This window comes from Solanum stenotomum, chromosome 1 (genome assembly GCF_019186545.1).
Source record: "Solanum stenotomum isolate F172 chromosome 1, ASM1918654v1, whole genome shotgun sequence".
Taxonomy (NCBI): domain Eukaryota; kingdom Viridiplantae; phylum Streptophyta; class Magnoliopsida; order Solanales; family Solanaceae; genus Solanum; species Solanum stenotomum.
Window position 1 is genome coordinate 24649979 of NC_064282.1, and position 20254 is coordinate 24670232.

A 20254-nucleotide genomic window follows, 5' to 3' on the forward strand; every position below is an offset into this window, starting at 1 on the left:
TTTTTTAAAAAGACACAAATGAATCGCACACCTTTTAGCTACAATCACACGACTCAAGCAGACATTTTATCCATAAGTTGTGTTCCTATAACCTTTTAAATAAATAAATAAAAAATCAGATGGGAGAAGAGACAATAGACTCACACTTACTAATATCATAAAAATGAAAATGTATTTTTAATTATACCGGGAGGTTTTAGTAGAATTATCAATTGATAACTTTTCAGCCTTGTTTTTAAAAATAGTTCATATAAAAAAACTCTGAATTCTACGTATGAAATTTCATAATAATATCCTAAAATTTCAGTTATAAAAATTAGGTAGTTATTAGTGGATTTACCTCCGTTTTTACGAATTGGAAAATCTAATAAAAAGCATATTAAGGGTAAAGATTTGAAAAGACAAATTATGTGTTGATGAGACTAAACTTGAGCTTCTATGCAGTTTTTGATTGATTGTGGTAGAAAAGTTTACGATTTGAATAAAAATCGATCATAAATAATTTAAAAAATGAATCAAACTGGTTAAATATGACACACACATTTTTATGATTTTGAAGGAGGAAGCTTCTAATTTTGCTTTAAGATTGGGCCTAATCAGATCCCAAAATAAAATGGACCTTTGCTTTAAAATTGGGCCTAAAGCCCTGAAATTAAGTTTTAGACCAAAAACATAATAGGAAATTTCAGAAATAGCAAACATCATAAAATAAAAATAAGGGCAAATTACTTAAATACATAACACTTCTTTACCTATTATCAATATTTTCCTACTCTTTTATTAAAATACAAAAATCCCTTATTTTCCCTCAATTTAACTTAACCGGATACTTATTAGTTTGAAGCAAAATCAGATCTTTTCCATTCCCTAAATTTCGCCCCCAATCTCTCCCATTACAATTTCAGTTATCAAATTCAAATAATTTTGAATTTGAAAAGAATCCTATCACTTTTCAATCGGATTCAGAGTTCAAAATAGGGTTTCTCATCGTCTTCATTGCAATCTCCGCCATTTTTTTATTTTTATTTTGTATCAATCGTTTTATCTTGCATTATGCATTTAACATCTAACTAATCTCTAATTTTTTATTCAGAAGATCCAAACAGCAAAGGTTTCAGTTCTAAATGGTTGTCTATTCCGATAACCATGACAAATTCAAGTTCTAGCAAGAAAAAATCGAAGAAGAAAGTACATGCAACTACTTCAAAAGATCCGAAAACCCTCCAAAAAAGGGGTAGAAAGGTTGCTCCTCCCATTGTTCGACCAACATTACCAAACGTAAGAATCAATTTTTCCCATTTTTTATCATATATCTTACCCCTGTTTTTTTTAAAAAATATGATGATAAATATTTTTTTTATTTTTTTATTAAGTATCATCTGTGAAATATGTAGTTGTTTCTCAGATACAATATTTTTTCGCGATTTTGTTTGTTAACTGTTATTGTATAAAAAGTTAAGAGAACTGTATCTAAGTTAAGTACTTAAATCACATTTATTTTGTAGGTTAGATTTTGGTCACTGTATATAAGGAACAATTCAATTTGTGTACATTTATGTTATCTTATGAAGTAGTTGTTATTTAGCATCAAATGAAATGAATATTATTGTATATAAGAAAATTGCTTAATTCAACAATTTTGCATCTAGTTTGGTTTTTGTACTGTGAATCATAGTTAATGATAAGTCTCCAAATGATACCTAAAAGAACCTATATTTGTATCACATTGATTATTCAATATAATTGATTTTGTGTACATATTATGTCTTCTTGTTATTTAGTATCATATACTTTTTTAATGATTGATAAAAATCATTTATGTAATTAAACACATTCCAATGAACTGCTTAAAGTTTGGTCCTACCTACAACTCCAATTTATGTAATTTCAGTTGTCTGTAATGCTTCCAAACTATCTTCATGATAGTGGGTTCTTTGATAAAATGGGGTGAACTGATCGGGCATCAATGGAGGCGTACAAAGACAAGGAAACTAGTGAATTGTAGGGTCCACAATAGTCGTTTGAGGTGGAATATGCTCAAGACATTATGCAACAACAAAATCGATAGCCTGTTAGTATTATAAAATAATTTGTTTACTTACATATTTAATTCACTTTTTTAATGTATCTACTTTTTGTTTGCAGTGATTGTGGAATGTATGTAGCTGTTTTTGCTAAATATTTGAGTGACGAAATCAGCATTCCATCTATAAGTTTTCGGAGTGACTATCTTCGCAATAGATATGCAACACTATTATGGAAGAAGGGTATGGACAAGTTCAAGGCGGGATATGTTAGCAATAACGATGATCCTACAAGGCCGAATAGTTTCTACACTATACCAGCAGAAGATTAATATATAATAGTTATATTTTAGTATTGTGTTGAAGATACGATTAATTAGTATTTTGTAATATTCCTTCCCTTTCCAACACTGTTTTTCTAAGTAATTATTAATTTGAAGACTGTTTTTGTCAAAAATTGTATTTCTATTTTAATTATTTTTCCAATTTATGTATCTTATACACCAATACTGCTGCTACAATATAACTATCAGATACAGAATATCTGATACTATATATTTCATAATTGGGTCAACAACTAATTTTCTATTTATTTAGTATCTATTAAAACATGTGGTAGCCTTGAAGCAAATCACAAATTATGATAACATATTATTTTCAGATACACAATATCCATTCAATTATTATGTATATGATACACATTTACTATCAAATAATATGTTACAATTGGTACAAAACAATTATGTTTCAACATATTTAGTATCATTTAACATGTTGAATCTTGTAACATTGCTTTAAATTAAAAAAATCAACAAATTTTTATATAAAGTTAAAATCACACCTAATGGTAATATCTTATTGTGTATCAGATACAAAATATCCAAATAATTATTATTTATATGATACACATTTTAGTATCAAATAACAAATTTGTGTATATGTTACAATTGGTACAAAACAATTAAGGTTCTATATATGTAGTATTCTTTAACAAGTTGAATATCGTAACATTGATTTAAATCATAAAAAACAACAATAATTTATTATCAGATACAAAATATATTTTGAACTAGAACGTATATGATACTTTTACTGAAAACAATGGTTAGAGCCATTTTCCACCCTCAACACACACTATTGCACCTGTTGTTGCATCGAAATTTTGTATCTCTTCATTACTTTTATCTGAGGGATCAATGCATAGAGGATACATACCGAATCTCACTTCATGTTTCTTAATTTCTATGTACAATTTCACCCCCATATCATTCCGAATACACAATGGAGACGAATTTCCTTCAACAATGTATCTGACCTCAATGTTTTTTTTTTTCAATTCATCAATACCCAATTCAACTGTAATTGCTGAAATAAGATTCACAAACAAAATATTTTCACAAACTACTATACCATCACTTCTGTATCGTTCGTATCTAACATCGCTTTTCCATGATCCAGAATGCCTTAACAAGATCGAAATATTCATGTCGAATCTTCACAAAATAGCGTTCCAAATTTGTTTCAATAAAACTTTTACTGTTTTTTTGAAGAACAGGGAGAACGTTTCATAATTTGAAATTAAAAAAATATAATTCAGTTAGAGGATTATGAACGATTGATTGGTTGAAGGAAGAAACGTAAGCGCGATTTGTGGGAGTCAAATATAATTTTTGTTTTAATTATAATTTCAGTTTTTAATCCCTTATTTAACGCATTAAACTGATAACAACAACTTAATAATTTAAGTATCCGCCCGTTATTAATTAAAGTATCCGCGCTGCTATATTATGTATCCGAAAAACACTAAAAAAAGGGATTTTTGGTAATTAATGAAAGAGTAGGGAAATGAAGTAATTTCTTTCTTATACTATGTCATTTGCCTAATTTTTATTTTAAAATAATAAGACTCTATAGTTATAATTTCGATAATTGCGCTCCATAACTATGGTTTCATTTGCTATGGAGGCAACAACTTGTGTATTTCGTTTGCAAATATACAAACATGGTAAGTATATACAAATGGAGCCTGTTTGTCTATTTCGCTTGCCCGTTTAATTTGTATATTTTGCTTGTGAATATACAAATAGGATAAATATATACAAATTTTGTATTTATACATTTAGAAATTTTTCATAACCCCGTTTGTAAACTTCGCTTCCAATATACAAAGAGGGTAATTGTATTATGATCTTTTCACAAATTATATACAAATAGCTAGGATAAGCATATACAATTTTCTTAAACTGTAGATATAGTACCTAATATAGGTTAAATGTTTGTTATTCTCCGTAATTTTCCCAAACATAAATCCAACCTTAAAATCATGTTTTAATCCTTCTTTAAATGAATAACCTAGAGATGAAAATATTGCAAATACAGTTTGATTTATAGTACTATTTATCTCGTGTTCAAATGTCAAATAATCACCCAAGCTTTATTTTCTAATTAGAGTTATTTGCTCATCCACCAAAAGGCATAATTCATAAGACCAAGAGGAAGGATAGTAAAAGATGGAATCCTATAGTCAGAGGATTAAAATAAAAATAAAAATAATTAATATTTTTAATTAGGAAATAATATTACACACCCTTACCAAGAATAAAAATGGGAAAACCATTAAACAAAAAGAATATATTTTTTAATTTAGGTAATAAAATTATGAACCCTTACCAAGATTAAAAATGGAAATATCTTTAAAACAAAAATAATAAATAATTTTAATTAGGTAATAATATTATGAGCCCTTGATAAAACTTCTTCTAAATCTTCCACTGTATAAAACTTATGAAAATATTTTAAAGTTAAAGACCCTCAAATTATTTATAGAAAAATAATTAATCTGGTAAAGATATTTAATTAAGTTTGAAAAGAAAAATAGAAAACTAAAATAAGTAAGACATTTAATGAATACAAGAGTAGGTTGTATACATATGGTTAGATTTTTTTACCTATAAATGGAGAAACACTCTCCTCCATCTAACTCATCTTAGTTTGTGAATCCTTCTTCTTTTATTAGGAAGAGTCATATGTTAAGTTTGTGCGTGAATCTATCGGATGATTTTTTATCATGGGGTATGGTGTCTGATAGATTCACGCACAAACTCATATTAATGTGTTTTTTCAAATTGTTATGTTTGATTTGATTTACCTCTATTTTTTCAATTTGCGTGTAAATAGAAAAATAAATTCTCATAGATTTACTCTTTTTACTCATTTCCAACCACGATTTCAACATTGTTACTAGTTTAGAGATATTTTCAGTTTAGCAAGAGTTTATTTCATTGTTAGCCATCAAAGGAGCTTGAAGCTCAAGTTTCAATTAAAAATTGATTTATGTACTGTTAACGGAGTTCGTTTGGAGTGGTGATATCTCAATAGAATTGGAATGTTGAAGGGAGTTTGAATCTTAAATTTCAGGCTATTTAGATTAAATTTGAGTGGGATTCGAACTGAATTTCAGCGCTAGTTTGTTGAAATTCAAATTTATAGTGGAATTGTGTAACTTTGTATTGAAGTTATATTAAAATTATATGATGAGTTGGATAAAAATTGTATTTTAAGTTCGTATGTTGTTGTAGATGTTTTAAATTTCTATAAATAATGTTGTATGCGAGTTGTATATAATGTTGTTGTAATTATATTAAAACCAACATAAAATTTATTTATATATATATTTCATACAAGATTTATATAGATTTCAGACATGATATTCTGAAGGAGATTCAAAGCGTGATTTTTTTCATAAACCCAACATGAATTTTATACAAAATTTATACAATTATATATATGTAATTTATTCTAATTTTATACATGAAGTTATGAGCGAGATTTGAATTGTTAATTCGTATATGTTTTTGGAAAAATTTCCACCTATGTTTGGTAAATTGAAATCTCTTGCTACATTCGGTAAATATAAATCNAAATGATACCTAAAAGAACCTATATTTGTATCACATTGAATTATACAATATAATTGATTTTGTGTATATATTATGTCTTCTTGTTATTTAGTATCATATACTTTTTTTATGATTGATAAAAATCATTTATGTGATTGCAAAATGTCATTTATGTAATTGTAGTTGTCTGTAATGCTTCCAAACTATCTTCATGATAGTGGGTTCTTTGATAAAACGGGGAGAACTGATTGGGCATCAATGGAGGTGTACAAAGACAAGGAAACTGGTGAATTGTTAGGTCCACAACAGTCGTTTGAGGTGGAGTATGCTCAAGACATTATGCAACAACAAAGTGATAGCCTGTTAGTATTGTAAAATAATTTGTTTACTTACATATTTAATTCACTTTTTTAATGTATCTACTTTTTGTTTGCAGTGATTGTGGAATGTATGTAGCTGTTTTTGCTGAATATTTGAGCGACGAAATCAACATTCCATCTATAAGTTTTCGGAGTGACTATCTTCGCAATAGATATGCAACACTATTATGGAAGTATAGTATGGACAAGTTCAAGGCGGGATATGTTAGCGATAACGATGATCCTACAAGGCGGAAGAGTTTCTACACTATACCAGTAGAAGGTGGACTGATTAATATAGAATAGTTATGTTTTAGTATTGTGTTGAAGATACGATTAATTAGTATTTTGTAATATTCCTTCCCTTTCCAACACTGTTTTTCTAAGTAATTATTAATTTGAAGACTGTTTTTGTCAAAAATTGTATTCCTATTTTAATTATTTTTCCAATTTATGTATCTTATACACCAATATTGCAGCTACAATATAACTATCAGATACAGAATATCTGATACTATATATTCCATAATTGGGTCCACAACTAATTTTCAATTTATTTAGTATCTATTAAAACATGTGGTAGCCTTGATGCAAATCACAAATAGTGGTAATATCTTATTGTGTATCAAATACAAAATATCCAAATTATTATTGTTTATATGATACACATTTTAGTATCAAATAACAAATTTGTGTATATGTTACAATTGGTACAAAACAATTAAGGTTCTATATATGTAGTATTCTTTAACATATTGAATATCGTAACATTGATTTAAATCATAAAAAACAACAATATTTTATTATCAGATACAAAATATATTTTGAACTAGAACGTATATGATACTTTTACTGGAGAAAAATGGTTAGAGCCTTTGTGTCGCTTTTTCCACCCTCAACACACACGATTGCACCTGTTGCATCGAAATTTTGTATCTCTTCATCACTTTTATTCGAGGTATCAATGTATAGATGATACATACTGAATCCCACCTCATGTTTCTTAATTTCTATGTATAATTTCACCCCCATATCATTCCGAATACACAATGGAGATAAATTTCCTTCAACAACGTATCTGACCTCGATGTTTTTTTTTTCAATTCATCAATACCCAATTCAGCTGTGATTACTTAAATAAGATTCACAAACGAAATATTTTCACAAACCACTATACCATCACTTCTGTATCGTTCGTATCTAACATCGCTTTCCCATGATCTAAAATGCCTTAACAAGATCGAAATATTCATGTCGAATCTTCACAAAATAGCGTTCCAAATTTGTTTGAATAAAACTTTTACTGTTTTTTCTAAGAACAGGGAGAACGTTTCATAATTTGAAATTAAAAAGATATAATTCAGTTAGAGGATTATGAACGATTGATTGGTGGAAGGAAGAAACGTAAGCGTGATTCGTGGGAGTCAATTATAAATTTTGTTTTAATTATAATTTCGGTTTTTAATCCTTTATTTAATGCATTAAACTGATAACAACAACTTAATAATTTAAGTATCCGCCCGTTATTAATTAAAGTATCCACGCTGCTATATTATGTATCCGAAAAACACTTAAAAAAGGGATTTTTGGTAATTAATGAAAGAGTAGGGAAAGGAAGTAATTTCTTTCTTATACTATGTCATTTGCCTAATTTTTACATAAAATAATAAGACTCTATCGTTATAGTTTCGATAATTACGCCCATAACTATAGTTTCGTTTGCTATGGAGGCAACAACTTGTGTATTTCGTTTGCAAATATACAAACATGGTAAGTATATACAAATGGAGCCTGTTTGTCTATTTCGCTTGCCCGTTTAATTTGTATATTTTGCTTGTGAATATACAAATAGGATAAATATATACAAATTTTGTATTTATACATTTAGAAATTTTTCATAACCCCGTTTGTAAACTTCGCTTCCAATATACAAAGAGGGTAATTGTATTATGATCTTTTCACAAATTATATACAAATAGCTAGGATAAGCATATACAATTTTCTTAAACTGTAGATATAGTACCTAATATAGGTTAAATGTTTGTTATTCTCCGTAATTTTCCCAAACATAAATCCAACCTTAAAATCATGTTTTAATCCTTCTTTAAATGAATAACCTAGAGATGAAAATATTGCAAATACAGTTTGATTTATAGTACTATTTATCTCGTGTTCAAATGTCAAATAATCACCCAAGCTTTATTTTCTAATTAGAGTTATTTGCTCATCCACCAAAAGGCATAATTCATAAGACCAAGAGGAAGGATAGTAAAAGATGGAATCCTATAGTCAGAGGATTAAAATAAAAATAAAAATAATTAATATTTTTAATTAGGAAATAATATTACACACCCTTACCAAGAATAAAAATGGGAAAACCATTAAACAAAAAGAATATATTTTTTAATTTAGGTAATAAAATTATGAACCCTTACCAAGATTAAAAATGGAAATATCTTTAAAACAAAAATAATAAATAATTTTAATTAGGTAATAATATTATGAGCCCTTGATAAAACTTCTTCTAAATCTTCCACTGTATAAAACTTATGAAAATATTTTAAAGTTAAAGACCCTCAAATTATTTATAGAAAAATAATTAATCTGGTAAAGATATTTAATTAAGTTTGAAAAGAAAAATAGAAAACTAAAATAAGTAAGACATTTAATGAATACAAGAGTAGGTTGTATACATATGGTTAGATTTTTTTACCTATAAATGGAGAAACACTCTCCTCCATCTAACTCATCTTAGTTTGTGAATCCTTCTTCTTTCATTAGGAAGAGTCATATGTTAAGTTTGTGCGTGAATCTACCGGATAATTTTTTATCATGGGGTATGGTGTCTGATAGATTCATGCACAAACTCATAATGTGTCTTTTCAAATTGTTATGTTTGATTTGATTTATCTCTATTTTTTCAATTTGCGTGTAAATAGAAAAATAAATTCTCATAAATTTATTCCTTTTACTCATTTCCAACCACGATTTCAACATTGTTACTAGTTTAGAGATATTTTCAGTTTAGCAAGAGTTTATTTCATTGTTAACCATCAAAGGAGCTTGAAGCTCAAGTTTCAATTAAAAATTGATTTATGTACTGTTAACGGAGTTCGTTTGGAGTGGTGATATCGCAATAGAATTGGAATGTTGAAGGGAGTTTGAATCTTAAATTTCAGGCTATTTAGATTAAATTTGAGTGGGATTCGAACTGAATTTCAGCGCTAGTTTGTTGAAATTCAAATTTATAGTGGAATTGTGTAACTTTGTATTGAAGTTATATTAAAATTATATGATGAGTTGGATAAAAATTGTATTTTAAGTTCGTATGTTGTTGTAGATGTTTTAAATTTCTATAAATAATGTTGTATGCGAGTTGTATATAATGTTGTTGTAATTATATTAAAACCAACATAAAATTTATTTATATATATATTTCATACAAGATTTATATAGATTTCAGACATGATATTCTGAAGGAGATTCAAAGCGTGATTTTTTTCATAAACCCAACATGAATTTTATACAAAATTTATACAATTATATATATGTAATTTATTCTAATTTTATACATGAAATTATGAGCGAGATTTGAATTGTTAATTCGTATATGTTTTTGGAAAAATTTCCACCTATGTTTGGTAAATTGAAATCTCTTGCTACATTCGGTAAATATAAATCTTATTTTGTATATATAGGTCTTTACCCAAAAAATTTACTCCCTTCATTCCATATTAAGTTAATTTTTGAGGTGTTTCACGCCCTTTAAGAAAAGTAGATTAAGACATAAATTGAACCTAGTTTTCCATTTTTACCATTAATAATTATTGTCAAATTTATGACTAAAATAACTAAATATTAATTAATCACTAATTCTAATACTAACTAATGAAGGGTAAAATTGGAAGAACACTCTAAAAGTGGTCTTGAAAACTGAACAGTTAAGTTAATTTGAAAAATGGAAAATGCCTCAAAAATTAACTTAGTAGGCGTTTGGCCATGCGATACCATATCACGATATGGTGTCGTGAGATGGAATCAGCGATTGGACATACGATTTTACGCTGATTCCATCTCATGATTCCATATCATGAGAGGTGATACCATATTCTCCAAAAACCATGATATGGAATCACATGGTGATATTTTAATACAATATTGATCCATGAGTTTATATTTTGTTAAAACAACCCCACATTTATATCTACGAACCATTTGTTTCATATGTAAATAAAATTTATAATCACTTTAAATTTGGTGAATATAAATGATAAAGTAGAAATCCATTTGGTGAATATAAATGAGAACGAAGGGAGTAATACTTTTTTGATTTTTCATAATAAAAAAAAAGGTCTTAATCTTATGNTGATTAAAATAACTAAATGTTAATTAATTACTAATTTGAATACTGACTAATGAAGGGTAAAATTGGAAGAACACTCTAAAAGTGGTCTTGANATCTCATGATTCCATATCATGATACCATATCGCATGGCCAAACGGGCCCTTAATATGGAATGAAGGGAGTAATATACAACGAGACAAAGTGAATGCATACTACCTATACATGTTGGTAACAATTGAGCAATAGCTATGAATGAATATAAGTGACATTAAAGCGAATGAATACAAGTTGTATAAGCTAGTATCAATTGATACAATAGGACGAATGAATACAAGCAAAACTAGAAACAAATGAATAAATTATATAAACTAGTAACAATTGATATAGTACATCGAATGAGTACAATAAAATTAAAGCTAACAAATACAAGTGATACAACCATTATGCACAAATAAATACAATTTATACAGGCTACACCTATTAACAGAGCAAGTATAGCTATGAATTGTAATTAAGAAAATTGTAGTTGCTCTTGGTTCAAATTTTATGAAGGAAACAAATGATGCCCAGCAAATAAAAAAAAAAGGAAATAAATGATTCCCATTCCAACTCATGTTATCCTGTTTTTAACTTTTATCATCATCTAATATATCTGGAAAAAGAATTGATGGATTGTGATTGGAAAGTGATGATAAATAATTAAATTGCTATAAAATTAGAATATAAAAGTAGGATACTAATTTATATATTTGTGCCCCATTTTTTTTTTTAAATGGCATGCTCCTTTACGTACAAGCAACGCAGTGTATTTTTATTTATATTTTTTGTTTATATATGCAACAGGATAATGTCAATGAATTCTAGTATATAAAGCTCACATTCAAGATTTTTAATTAAGAATGGAGAAATCTTGAAATGGTGAAATCTTGTTGTTATCCATTCTATCACAACACTTGCTAGTTACGATTTTGTCTTTTTAACTTTTTACAATTCCTAAATTTTGGTTTCTTGCAAAATGACATAATTAAGTACTTGCTATCTTGGGAATTTTAATTATAATTATACCCTTGAATTTTAATAATTCAAGAGTGTAATTGTAAAGAAATTTTTTATAGAGTTCTAATTCAAACATAAGATGAAATGAGAAACAATAAATCAAACACTTGATAAAAGTAAACTTGATATTACTAATTCCTATATTACTAATTTTTTTTTGTTATTAATCTTTGTACCAAATGATACTTTACGGTAATAGCAAGTGGGTGAAGATTTGAAAAGAGGAAAAAATATTCACAAGGAACTACTTGGGGACAAAGGAAAGTTAACATTTGAACATCAAGTTGGTGATATTCATATGTTAAATCTCGTATATTAGTTAATCATATGATATATTTTGTGTTCAAAGTATATATGTATATAGTAAATAAATATCTATGTATTACACTTGGTGCTTAAATATATACAGCTATATATACCCCTTCTTGTAATAAAGAGAAAAGCAAAAGTAAGTGAAAAAAATACTACACATATTATTTCTCATTATCTTAAAATAATGATAATTATTTTATAACAACTTCTATATTATTAGAAAAGTAGTGTCATCAAACTAAATTTAAAAGAAGGTTTATGAAAATGGCCAAAGTTATCTGTTTGTCATGTGAATTCATGTATATTTAGAATAATAAATTATATTTAATTTTAATTTCATATATTTTAAGATATAAAGTATGTATTTGAATGTATCAAAATCTAGTAAAATCCAAGGTAAAAGGAGAAAAAACATTTTTACTTACTCAGGTAACACAGTTATATCTGGTGAGATGCAGTAGTTTGTGGAGGCGATTAGATTTACCTATAAAAGTATGAAGACTCCCATCCCCAAACTCATCTTCATTAGGTATCTGCCGTACTAACCCAGCCGCCAACTGCCGAACACCGGCTTCCATCGGCCCTTTTTCTCTAAACTTCTTATCCTATCTGAAGTTCGTGCAGACCAGAAATGGAAAATCAGGAAGAGGCATATTTCACGTTTGTGCGTGAATCTAACAACCCTTTTCATCAGGAAAACTGTTGTTGTTTGCTAGATTCACGCACAAACTCGTAATATGTATTTTTCGAATATCTGCGCTTTGATTTGTATCTATTTCTCAAATTGGTGCGACTCTGAAGTCTGACCTGACCTCTTTTCCCATCTGTGTTACTGCACATGTTTCCCTGCTCTATACTGATTTGATTGATTCTCATGTATCATTTGCATTAGCCACGAAGCTCTTCGGAAATGGGTAAGCCTCTGCATCTGCTCTCTTGAATTTGACGAATGGACTCTGTTTTAGATTAGAAATCCATGATTCATGTGTTTATTTATCTATTTTGTAGCATGAGTTATTGCATATGAATTAGCAGTTAATGTATTGGGAGTAGAGGATGAACTTGTTGAACCTTTATTTTTTATTTTTCTTATGGATCTGAATTGATATAAAGGATTCATTTAGGTGACCTGAGTAATACTGATTTAGATGGTTTGGGCATGTGAAGATGTGATGCACAGACTCCTGTTGGTTATAATAGGTATGAAGAGAGGTAGTAGACTGAAGAAGTGTTGGAGAGAGTTTGATTAGACCGGACATGACTCAATTTCATGGTACTGAGGACATGACCTTAGTTAGGAAAGTGTGGAGAACGCGCAATGACCTTTGATAGGAAAGTGTGGAGAAAGCTCGTTAGAGTAGAAAGTTAATAGATAGTAGAGTGGTGTCTTGGTTTCCGAGAGTCTTGGCTTGTTGGCATTTTGTCATTGTACTAGCGGTGTTATTGTAGTTCTTGATTGTGATATCTATCATCATAGTTGTTTATTGTTATTCCATCATCACGATATTTTGTTGTTTTTGGTCCTTTTTTGGGGATTTGCAGTGCCCCTTGTTAGTTGCTATGTTTTTACCACAGTTTTCTTCTTTCTTGTACTTGGATTTGTTGTACTTAAGCCAAGTGTCTTTCGGAAACAATCTCTCTATCTCCACAAGTTAGTGGTAAGGTTTGCATACACCCTACGTTCCCCTTGCCCCAATTTTGGAATTTCACTCTATATGTTACAATAATTTTGATTGTTATATTTCACTTGCTTAAGTCATGGTTCCCAGTTATGTTGCTTGGACTCTCCAAAGAAAGAAGTCACACTCGTGTTGCATTCTCCAAAGATACATTACTTTTGGAGAATTCGACTTGTACCCGTTGCCATTTTTAAAGAGTTCGAGCAACATAGCCCCCAAGGTAATTCCGGTGAACAGTTTGAGAGTAACACTTATTCAATAAACTGCAGATGGTAACAACTATACCATTAATATATGAGGTTCATTACCTTTCAACCAAAATAAGAGGGAGAATAAGGGGAATACAGTCTCTTGAAGTATCAATTTAATAAAGGAACACTGATCTTTAACTTCTCCCGTGATATAAACATTTCTCATTTGGCACAAAGAGTTGACTAATGCTTGAACAGGTTCGAAAATCATGGAACAGTTATGATAACAACTTCATTAGTGAATGGAGAAGCAGGAGGTAGAATGCCAACGGCATCAACTACCCAATGGATAAGAATAGATGGTGAATTCATAGTAAATCAGCTGCAGATATATGAGGCTCTTGACTTGCATTTTTTGTAAACAATGTCAAAGTATCTTTATCTCAAAACTCTAGTTTGTTTTTCTTCCTAAATGAATGTTCCTTGGTCCAAATTCTTCATTGTTTCCTTTTGTTTTAATTATAATGTAAGCATGATACTAATTGTCATCTTTATTTTCTCTAGATCCCAATAGATGAGTAAGTTAACTTCGGAATGAACGAGGAGATTTGCTGTAGGTTGATGCTAAACCAATTGAGACTTTTGCTTAATTTAACACTAAAATGATGTGGGAAGATGTTTCCACTTCTTCGCTTTATAAGTCAGTAATTTGAGAGTCACATGTTAAGTTGCAACAAGTCTATGCATTCATCATATATCCATCTTTAGTTTAGTGGGTAAAGATCTATTTCCAAATAGTTAAAGATTCATGCTCTTCTCTATATGACGATTTCCATTCCTTTTAATTACATGGGGCTTAACTAACTGGATGTTTTACAAATGTGGTAAGATTGATGTTAATGGTACCAAGCTAGCTCAAGTGAAACACTCATAACTTCCTAATGAGAATTCAATCCCTTGCCGGCTGTGGAAGTCAACTTCAAATTCACAAATTTGCTTTTGGAGGAAGATGGTTAATTTTGGTATTAGCAGTTTTGTGAACTTTGTAAGATCCAGAAAAGGCTTAATGAGGTAAACCTCACATTGTATGCTTCAGTATCCTTCTCTCTTCTTTTTTGTATAGTCATACATTGCTTCACAGCCTGAATTGTAAAATACACAGTTGCTATAAAGCATAAGACTACCTTAGTACTTCCAAATGTTAACTATAAAGTGTACTCAGTCCTATGAACTGATTTCAGGATCACTTTACAGCTCATTACACTTTTGTTGCAATTGAATCCAAGAACAAGACTAAGAGGATCAATATTAGGTGAATAACTCTAAAAAGTTCAATATTAGGCTATATTAAATTGAGTCATCAACGAGTATGTATTCCCTATGGGAGTGTGACATTACACTTTGGAAGCAATTGAATCCAAGAACAAAACTAAAAGGTTCAATATTAGGCGAAGCTATATATTAAATTGAGTCATTAACGAGTATGTATTCCCTATGGGAGTGTGAGTACCTATGTGGTGAAATAATAAGTGGGATATGTTATCATGATGTTAGCTGGTTTCTTCTTCAAGTCGAACATATTTCACTTTCATTTTTTGACGCAACACACTAGTTATAACACTCGGTAATTTGTCGTGTTTCTTTTATCTATTTAAGCAAACTTGGCAAGTTTGCAGAATTCTTTTTACCTGTTCTATGACATTCATGAACACGGGTTGGGTTGAAGGGAAAAATGAAAGAGAACAGATACTTATCAAAGGAAAAAATTACTTTTTCATTCCACAATGAATTTCCATCTGCTGTATGAAATGTATTAAGTGAATTGTTGATCATAATCATCAGAAATATGTGCAGTATGCTTCTTGCTCCAAATTTGGGAATTCAACAATAAATAGTTGGGAAACATTGATGATTCAATAAGGTAAATTTACTAGCATTGAAAAAAATAAAAGAATGATTATGTAAACTACATTCTGCTCATCCGCATACCATATTAACTACTACTACTCCTATCTTTTTTCTCAGGCCAGGTTTTTTCAGCTTAGAGAGTACGTTGCTCAAGATAGTTACAACATTCTTAACAAACCCTTGGCTGTTTGATCTTCTCCTTTGCCGGAAGGTCTACCAAACGATGGTGCTTGCAATAGGTTCCATTCTGTTCAAAAGCCCTGTAGAGTTCATGGAAAAGATTAACCATCAAGTCACTGCCATCCATTTGCTTCTTGTAGTTCAGCAGAATATAGTGAGCCCTTGTCCTGAAGTATCCTTCTACAAAATCTTGGAAGTTCATGAGGGGTCTCCTCAGCATATATATCATGCCCTTACATGTCAAGGTAAATGCTTTCTTGTAACCTTCTCTACCACTAGGATTTACGCGTGTCGTACTCAAGATTGAAGTCTGAATAGCTGTGAGCACTTGCAATATGTTAGATTTCTCTGGATTCCACTTGCCTTGAACACCACAATACCAGTTAGTCAAAAAGTTACCACCTTCCAATAGACTAAGTGTAACCTTACCCTTAGGGTCCAAAAATTCGTTCAAGTCAAGATTATAAGAATGGTAATGAATTCTTGGAGGACAATTAGGGTAGTTTCTTGGGAAAAGTAGGTCGAAAAAGAAGAGGCCATGGGCGTAAGGCGTATCGGGTGGACCAACTATGACTGTCCTCATAAGGTCAATCCTCTTCTCATAAGACTTGACAAGAATGGAACTGGGAAGCTTGTTCTCCAATAAAAGCCATTCTTTTTCGATTCGTTGGCGAAAGGCGCTCTCCAATCCCATGTTCTTGGAATTTCTGTCATATTTGAAGAAGTGATGATCATATGGAGGATAGTCAAGTATGCTAGATTTGTTGATCTGGTTAAACCTCTGTTCGATATCGTCGATAATTTCTTCAATTTCCCCATACATGTTGTTGTTTGCCTCATCCATTGATTGGTGTTGCTTGTTATGAAGCAAGCAATTGTTTTCTTGTATATTATGTTCTCTGAAAAAACCCTCCCTGTTTAGTTGGAAGGAATTCTATTTTTCAGTATAATTCTAACAATATCAACGCCTTGCTAGGTATAATGAAAATATATAGGGATTTATGTAACTATATATAAGTAATTATATACTAATATTCCTAAATCCCAACTAAGTCAGGAAAAAGAAAACGTTACATATAAGTAATTATATACTAATATTCCTAAATCCCAACTAAGTCAGGAAAAAGAAAACGATCGATATTTAAGGTAGTTATTTGAATTGAACTAAAACCTTAATGGACTATTTCAAAGAATCCCTAATGTACAAGGTTAAAAATTATTTACCCTTTTCAACTTTACTTTAAAAATTGAAACCCCTTTGGCTTAAAACAAAAATAACACCCGAACAAATAATGCTCCTATTTGCAAGTTATAATTCTAAGATTGTGTCCTCGAGTTAAAAAATAAAATTAAGGGTAAGAGAAATATCTCACCCATTTGAATTTAAGGACATTATAGTGAATTTTTACATGTGATAGGTAAAGGTGATTTTTACTCAAATAATTTTCTTCACACTAAAAAATGACTAAATGGAATTAGTCATCTGAAATAATGATTGTAATTGTTTATTGTTATAACTTGAAAGATAAAAAATTATGTCATAACTTATAATTATTGGTCCTATAGTTTATAGATGTCAATTATAAAATTTTCACTGTTGTCAATTTCTTCTCGAAAAGAAAGCTTCTCTTTTGGGCTTTCTTCGAGTTTCAAAGTTGGACTTGCAAATTGAGACCAACGTACTATCACTTGGGCTTGGTACTAAGCTTCTTAGGGCTTGTCAAGTGCACAAATAGCCCATTTGAAGATCATTAGTTAAGTTTTAATCGAAGTCAAAATTAACTTCACTAACGGGTTCAAAGTAAGAAGTTATATTTCTCAAAACTTATACTTTAGTTAAAATGATTAAAACTTGACATATTGTTTGTGCGATAAATTACAGACATTTTGTCCTTCCAAGGAAAACTACACAATATAGCTAACATTGATAAGTATTTAGTGTCTATAGCTACAATTTAAAACAATTATTATATATGAATATATTTTACTGTTAATTAGCAAAGAAAAACTTGCATGCCAGTATGCTTTTTCTAAGCGTCTTTCTCGGCCACAAGCACACAACTCCCTATATCCCCGATTTAATCTTTCTCTTTCATTAGCTTAAATCAATGTAATTTTTTTTCAAGATCAAATAATTTGCTCGATTTTTGCATCTAATTCGGTATACTTATTTTTCAGATAGAGCATCAATTTATTCTCCTTGTTCAATTTTTTCATAGTATTTGTTTAAGAGTGTTTATAATTTCAAATTCATAGGGTTTTAGTTGAACCTTTTATTTTCTCCATTAAAATGGCGAAGATTAGTATTTTAAAGAAGGTTACACGAGGTATAACATTATTTGATAAAAATCACAATGACCCCATACCGATGCAACAACTTAACCAAGAGCAAGGGAAAAGCTCTCTCAACAGAAAGGATGGTGTTCAAATTTCAAAATCTATATCAAAAAAGTTAAAAAGAAAGAAAAGTATATATTCCCGAAGAACCACATAAACTACCAAAAGAGTATTTTATCATTCCCCAATTAGTTTGTATTTACTTGTTCCCGTGTATTTTGCATACAATTGAATATTTGTATAATTTTCTGTGTTTGTATCATTACTAACTTCATATTGAACTGCACAATATAGTTAGAGATATGCATACTTGATTGTTGATTTTCTTAATACATGAAAATGTGTAGTTATCAATACATGTAATTCCTTTTCCTTAACTCTCACTCTTTGAAAACCCTACTCAGCAGCCGCCGCCGCCGCCGTCGTTTTCGTCTTGAGCCTTGCAATGTAGATCTTTCTTTCTGTTCATCTAACCAGCCAAGATTCTAGCATTTCCAGATCCAATAAGAGGGATTTCCATAGAGAAACCCAGCATACCAAGATGACACAAAAGAGGATGAAGTCGGTGAGGGGAACATTAGCAAATCGAGAAGCTCCAAGGATGACACCAATGGCATGGATGACGAAGAAGAATATAGTCAAAGTAAATATCAAAAAGTTCAATCTTTCCAGATGCCAACAAAAGAAAAAGAAGAAATCAATTCATACTTGCCGCATTGTGGAGATGGATAATTCTCAGGGATCAATTATTTCCCAACAAGACTTACTAAGACAGATCCTCACTTGTTTGCCCGTGCGATCTCTTTTACGATTCAAATGTGTTGCAAAATCTTGGAATATAACATCCGATCCTTACTTTAGATTGAAGCATAATGTCAATTCCCTATGATTTCTTCTTGCTTATACCAACTTCCGTCGCCCTCAGAATGTTCATAACTTATATTCTACTTCTTCTTTATCCTCCCCTGACGACCTACAAAATATTGATTATCTCACTTCAGACGATACATGTTTTCATATACTATGTGGTTCTTGTGATGGATTGGTTCTCATCCGACTTCCTAATAGACACAATCATGAGCTTCTCTTGTTGTGGAACCCCTCAACAAGAGAATCAGTACATATTCCTTTTCCGATATTTGGATTAAAAAATTCTACTTTTGGATTTGGATATGACCCAACTACTCATGACTATAAGATACTTGCAATTCACAATTACAATGTGGAATTCTCGCACTAAAAAGTGGTTCTTGGAGAAATGTTTATATTGAGTCACCTCTCTTATTTACAACTAGGGAGGATCCGTTCGGTTTTGAGGATCCTTTGTCATTTGTACATGGAGCATTTCATTGGGTTACTTGGCGTCTTTGTGTAGGTTCATTCAATATTTCAAATGAGGTATATACAATTTTACCATTCTCAGAGCAAATGTCCTCTTATCTTTCCCATGCTGTCTCCGGGGACTTTCATGTTTCAATATTAGATGGAATGGTTTGCTTTTCTTCTTCTTGTAAGGTTGATGGGGAGCATGCTTTTACATTGTGGGGAATAAAAGACTACGGTGTCAAGGAATCTTGGACTCAATTATTTAAAATAAAAATTGCCCTTCTTTCTATAGTCAAACCTGTTTATAGGTTTGCAGATGGTGATGTACTATTTCAGTGCCGCGATATAATACGTGATTCATTCAGGACATTCAAAGGAAGATTTCGGTTATGGTGTGATTCATTGGTTAAACGTGGTGACATGATTAATATAGTCACTTTCAACGAGAGTTTGATCAATCCAAAGACACTTATTTAATATTTGGTTAGGTATGATTGAGTCGTTTTTATGTTCATCACATGTAACAAACTCTTAAATTTTGTTTTTTTGTCATTTCTGAATTGATCTTTGTTGAATGCAAAAAAAAAAAAAAATTCCTTATATAAAAATACATTTTGATATATGTATACAGTATCATA

The 20254-nt window shown here is 30.1% G+C and overlaps 1 protein-coding gene and 1 long non-coding RNA gene across 2 annotated transcripts; one reads left to right on the forward strand and one right to left on the reverse strand.

Annotated features, from left to right (window-relative positions):
* The first annotated feature begins 12536 nt into the window (after positions 1-12536).
* Positions 12537-15700, forward strand: LOC125853702 (uncharacterized). The gene is made up of 3 exons (XR_007445204.1): positions 12537-12909; positions 14755-14936; positions 15542-15700. It is a non-coding gene; the product is annotated as an uncharacterized LOC125853702 (long non-coding RNA).
* A 190-nt stretch (positions 15701-15890) lies between these two features.
* LOC125853701 (probable ubiquitin-conjugating enzyme E2 25) lies at positions 15891-16897 on the reverse strand. Its single transcript, XM_049533435.1, has one exon. The coding sequence runs from the start codon at positions 16795-16797 to the stop codon at positions 15943-15945; it is 855 nt and encodes a 284-aa protein (XP_049389392.1). The 5' UTR covers positions 16798-16897; the 3' UTR covers positions 15891-15942.
* Positions 16898-20254: the final 3357 nt, after the last annotated feature.